Source organism: Geosmithia morbida (assembly GCF_012550715.1).
Source record: "Geosmithia morbida isolate 1262 chromosome Unknown scaffold_0, whole genome shotgun sequence".
Taxonomy (NCBI): domain Eukaryota; kingdom Fungi; phylum Ascomycota; class Sordariomycetes; order Hypocreales; family Bionectriaceae; genus Geosmithia; species Geosmithia morbida.
Window position 1 is genome coordinate 324,340 of NW_023336187.1, and position 6,000 is coordinate 330,339.

The following is a 6,000-nucleotide window of genomic DNA, read 5'->3' on the forward strand; positions in this document are numbered from 1 at the left end:
TGATAGTCTAAAAGACGCAATAAGAAGCTCGATATAACTTGCAGGCTCTACTCGTAGATTGCAGTAGGTGACGATGTACTGGGTACAAGGGCGGGGGCGTCATAGAGTGGATGCTCGTGCTGTCACTGCGGCGACCCGCGAGTTCCAGCGCGTCTCAAGGCCCAAAACGCAGGTCACTGAAGTGTTCACTGGTAGGCCGCGACGGTGACCTTGCCAACACATAGTTTTTCTCGATCCACTGACATGTCAGAGAGGCACGGGGGGGGGGGAGGGGCAGTACTCGTAGTAGACTTCTAAGTACCTTTTATCCGGGCGCTGGCTGGTGAGCCACTACGCGTTCTACCGGTACTTCTAGACAGGACGGGGCTGACAGAAAAACTGCATCACAGCCTCTCCCCTCCCCTCTCACACACCTCACTTTCCCCTCCCCGCCGCTTAGTACTACGCATCATTTCCAAGCTGTCTGCTGCTGCTGCCGCTGCTGCTGCTGTGCTGTGCTCTCTATCATCTGCTGAGCCCCGCCATTTTGTCGCGCCGTCCGTGATTGTGGGGCCAATTTTCTTATTCTCTGCTCCTCTCTCTCCGGGCATCTCTGAACCCTCTCTCTTCTCTTCTCTTCTCTTCTCTTTTTTTCTTTCTAGGTTGTTAACCAACTTGCTAAAACAATCCTCCAGTTCCAATCACGCTACAGAGTAATAGTACCCTCTCTCTCAACTGCTACTAACGTAACGAACCCCCAAAAAAAAGCACCCTCCAAACGCCTCCGTCCCTCTCCCTCTCTCTCTCCTTCCCACCTAACACACTCATCCTCTACACCTAAAAAGACAGTTTCCCCACTCGTTCCCTGTTTGGAAAGCAGACGCAGAGCTGCATAGCAGGAGAAAAAAAAATTGAAGAGAAAGAAGAAAAGAAGAGAAAAGAAAAGAAAAAGAGAGAGGCATCTTTTCTTTTTCTCTTTCGCACTTTGCTGCCTCTCCCTTTCGTCCCATCTCCTCCTCCCCCCCCCCCCCCCCCCCCCCCCCCCCCCCCCCCCCCCCCCCCCCCCTCCCAAACAATCCGCTAGGGCTGGAGGAAACCGTTCAAGCAACCACCTTGCTCTCTCTCTCTCTCCTCACTTCGATCGCTTCCTCTCCCCCACCTCTGCACATACACACGCGCCGCCCTCGTCCCGTCATGGCGCCCACAATCGAGGAGCTCGACGCTACAGTCCGCGCCTTCTACGAGGGCCGTGGCGATCAGGTAAATCATTATTGACTGCTTGCTTTCTCTTTTGAGTGTCATCTGCTAACTCTCCGTAGCAAAAAGCCGCCCAGAATGCGCTGAACCAGGTTAGACCACGCACCCCCTCCTCCCTCCGCCTCCCCGCACCACTCTCGAAGCCCATGCCGACGACGAGAAAGAAAAAGAGAAAGACAATCAACACCGACCCGCTGCCTGCCTCTTCTTTATTTTTTTGCTCCGCTCCTACCCCGAGAGACGCTCGCTGACTTTAGGTTCAGTTCAAAGAGGATCCCGATGCTTGGTTAATGGTCGACAAGATCCTTTCGGATGCGCAGTACCCGCAGACCAAGTGTAGGTTTCATGCTCGCACGGGGCTCTCCTCCCCCTCTCGCTCGGTGGCCGCATCGCTGACATTACGGACAGACTTGGGTCTCCAGGTTCTTGACCATGTTATCATGACGAAATGGAAAGTTCTTCCCAGGGAGCAATGTCAAGGTGAGATCCCCTTTCCCCGCCTTTGTGTCCGTAGGAGTTTTCTCTCCTCCTCCTCCGGACTGGTGATGGGCCCCGGTCTCTCCCGGTCTCTCCTGGTCTCTCCCGGTCGACCCCTTCACCCGTTCTCTCGTCGATGGCTGACCGTTCCCGCCCACTGTGCCTCCAGGTATCCGCAACTTTATTGTCCAGTTCATCCTCCAGTGCTCTAGCACTGAAGAGTCGTTGCGGTCTCAGAAGACGTTGCTCAACAAGCTCAACCTGGTCCTCATCTCGGTCCTGAAGCAAGAATGGCCCCACAACTGGCCGACCTTTATCAACGAAATCATCTCCTCATGCCACTCGAACCTGTCAATTTGCGAGAACAACATGATCATCCTGCGTCTGCTATCCGAGGAGGTCTTTGACTACTCTGCCGAGCAGATGACGTCCACCAAGACGCGCAACCTCAAGCAGACTATGTGTGCCGAGTTCTCTCAGATTTTCCAGCTCTGTCAGGAGGTCCTCAACACGGCCAACCAGGTCAGCCTCGTCAAGGCCACCCTCGAGACCCTGCTCCGATTCTGCAACTGGATCCCCCTCGGCTACATCTTCGAGACGCCCCTCATCGAGACCCTGCGTACCCGATTCCTGCCCACCCCCGAGTTCCGCAACGTGACTCTGCAGTGCCTCACCGAGATTGGCAGCCTGCAGACCGGTGGCCCGGGCCAGCCAAACTCGTATGACGAGCAGCTCGTCAAGATGTTCACCGAAGTCCTCAGCACCATTGCCGACATCATCCCCGTTTCACTCGATCTCAAGTCGACCTACCCCAGCAGCAACTCGAGGGATCAGGAATTCATCCAGAACCTGGCCCTGTTTCTCTGTAACTTTTTCGGCATGCACCTTAATGTAAGCTTCTCCCCCCATTTTACCCCCTCCGGACACGCAGGGATCGTCTCTTTATGTGATGTCGCGTGGCTTTTTTGTGATACCCTTCAACACTAACACGGCCATTGTAGCTCATCGAGAACCTCCCCAACAGGGATTACCTGCTGCACGGCCATTACTACCTGATCCGGATATCCCAGATCGACGACCGCGAAATATTCAAGATCTGCCTCGACTACTGGCTCAAGATGGTTCAGGAGCTCTACGATGAGATGCAGTCGCTGCCCATCACCGACGCGAACCCGCTCCTCGCCGTTGGCGGTGCCGGCGGCCTCAGCGGAAGCGGTGCGCCCAACCCTAGCGTGCTGATGAACTACCCGCTCCGAAAGCACAAGTACAACGAGATTCTCTCCAACCTCCGAGTGGTCATGATTGAGAAGATGGTGCGACCCGAAGAGGTGCTCATTGTCGAGAACGACGAGGGAGAGATTGTCCGCGAGTTTGTCAAGGAGAGCGACACGGTCCAGCTGTACAAGACCATTCGCGAGTGCCTGGTCTACCTCACGCATCTCGATGTCAACGACACCGAAACGATCATGACGGAGAAGCTGGCGCGCCAGGTGGACGGGTCCGAGTGGTCGTGGCACAACTGCAATGTCCTCTGCTGGGCCATCGGCTCCATCTCACTGGCCATGAATGAGGAGACGGAGAAGAGGTTCCTCGTGACCGTCATCAAGGACCTCCTCGGCCTCACCGAGATGAAGCGCGGAAAGGACAACAAGGCTGTTGTTGCCAGCAACATCATGTACATCGTCGGACAGTACCCCCGCTTCCTCAAGGCGCACTGGAAGTTCCTCAAGACGGTCGTCAACAAGCTCTTCGAGTTCATGCACGAGTCGCACGAGGGTGTGCAGGACATGGCTTGCGACACTTTCATCAAGATTGCCCGTCAGTGCCGTCGTCACTTTGTGGCGCTCCAGAACAGCGAGCAGGAGCCCTTCATCGAGGAGATTGTGAGGAACATGGGTAAGATTACATGCGATCTCACGCCGCAGCAGGTCCACACCTTCTACGAGGCCTGCGGCTACATGGTGGCGGCTCAGGGCAACCAGCACCAGCAGGAGCGGCTGCTGGCCGACCTCATGAACATTCCCAACACGGCCTGGGACGAGATCATCAAGCAGGCCACGTCGAACCCGTCGATTCTTCAGGATTCGGAGACGATCAAGGTCATCGGCAACATCATGAAGACCAACGTGTCGGCCTGCTCGTCGGTCGGGTCATACTTCTACCCCCAGATCGGTCGCATCTACCACGACATGCTCGAGATGTACCGCGTCACCAGCGGGCTCATCTCAGAGGCTGTGGTGCGCGACGGCGACCTGGCTCCCAAGATGCCCAAGGTCCGCGGGCTCCGGACCATCAAGAAGGAGATTCTCAAGCTGATTGAGACGTACATGGACAAAGCCGAGGATCTCCAGGCCGTCGGCAACCAGATGGTGCCGCCTCTACTCGAGACTGTCCTCGTCGACTACAACCGCAACGTGCCCGGTGCCCGTGATGCCGAGGTCCTCAAGGCGATGTCGACCATCATCACCAAGCTCGGAGTATGTCTCTTCCTCCCCTTCCTCCCTCCCCTCCGCCTCAACCTCCTCGTACCCCTTTCTTCGAGACCGTTTCTTCGTCACTATCCGTGAAGGTGGATCTCCTCTTACTGATACGCCCTGCAGCCCCTCATGGAGGAACAAGTCCCCCTCATCATGCAGAACGTGTTCGAGTGCACGCTCGACATGATCAACAAGGATTTCTCCGAGTTCCCCGAGCACCGCGTCGAGTTCTTCAACCTCTTGCGTGCCATCAACCTGCACTGCTTCCCGGCCCTCCTGAAGCTCGACAACCACCAGTTCAAGTTCGTCATCGACTCGTGCTCGTGGGCTTTCAAGCACGACAACCGCGACGTCGAGGCGGCTGGTCTCAACATGTGCCTGGAGCTCATCAACAACATTGCAGACAAGACGGACACGGCGACGGCCAACGCCTTCTTCCAGCGCTTCTTCGCCAACATCCTGCAGGACGTCTTCTATGTGGTGACTGACCCTGACCACAAGGCTGGCTTCAAGACGCAGTCCATGGTGCTGATGAAGCTCTTCTACTTTGTCTTCCCGGCCGACGGCACGGCACCCAAGATCCAGGGCCCCATCTACACGCCCGAGCAGGCAGCTGTCGGCACCGGAAACCGGGAATTCCTGGGAAACTTTGTGGCCACCCTGCTCCAGGGAGCATTCCCCAACCTACAGACGTGAGTGATCCGGAGGCGTGCTGTCAAGGATAAGGACACGAGCTGACTTTCTATCCTTCTCTCATTCTTTTCTACGCATAGTGCACAGATTGCCAGCTTTGTCGAGGGCCTGTTCACGCTCAACACACAGTACGACAAGTTCCGGCTCAACCTGCGAGACTTCCTGATCTCCCTCAAGGAGTTCGCGGGCGACAATGCCGAGCTCTTCTCCGTCGAGAAGGAGCAGGCTGACCGTGACACCAAGGCGGCGGACATGGAGAGGAGGCAAAAGGTCGGAGGTCTGCTCAAGCCATCCGAGATTGACGATGAGGAGCTGTGACTCAAGGAAGAGCTTCGGACCGAATATGCACCGAAACATGGTGAGGTGACGGAGGACGACGACGGCGGCGGCGGCGTTGGGGATGGATGGGGTTATTACGGACTATAAGACTTATTGTGGAGGAGGGGAGAAGATGAAGAAGGGGGAAGATACACACGACTCATGACGTTGACGAAGATGTCAACGACGCAACACACGACATTAACAACAACAACAATAACAACAACAACAACGACAACAACAACGACAACGACAACAACAACAACAACAACAAGACACATACAACATACCTCATACACCTGAACACACACACACACACACACACAGAGAGAGAGAGAGAGAGAGAGAGAGAGAGAGAGAGGCACGAAAAGGGAGGAGGAGATGAGAAGACACGCCCGCCGATGCCGGAAGATTTGCACATTATCTTTGTAGTGATACCAAGACCAGCCGAGCAGGGTTAAACAGAAAGTCGAGACGTATAAATGGCTAGTGGCGAATTTAAATTTCCCTCTAAAAAAAAAAGAAATTCGGGAGTAAGAAGAAGAAGAAGCGGCACTGAAACAGATGGGAAAGTGATGACACTGTACGTGTATTTTCTGTTAGGAGGGCTCCTAAAAATCTTTTGTGTTTTTTTATTTCTTCTGTTTCTCTGTTACGAGTATTTTTTCATCTTGCGTATGGACTATTGATTGTATTACGCGTAATACATGGTGATACTGAATGGAAATAGTACTGCTATCTGTATCTACTGGTCTGGTTTGAGCATTGAAGCGGATCGAAACGCATGATGACAGTTTGG

At 54.7% G+C, this 6,000-nt stretch overlaps 1 protein-coding gene across 1 annotated transcript; it reads left to right on the forward strand.

Annotated features, from left to right (window-relative positions):
* Positions 1-1,173: 1,173 nt before the first annotated feature.
* Positions 1,174-5,201, forward strand: GMORB2_0103 (exportin-1; the record flags this gene model as incomplete). The annotated part of the gene is made up of 6 exons (XM_035462089.1): positions 1,174-1,239; positions 1,494-1,716; positions 1,883-2,604; positions 2,715-4,190; positions 4,314-4,882; positions 4,964-5,201. The coding sequence occupies 6 exons, from the start codon at positions 1,174-1,176 to the stop codon at positions 5,199-5,201; spliced, it is 3,294 nt and encodes a 1,097-aa protein (XP_035325019.1).
* Positions 5,202-6,000: the final 799 nt, after the last annotated feature.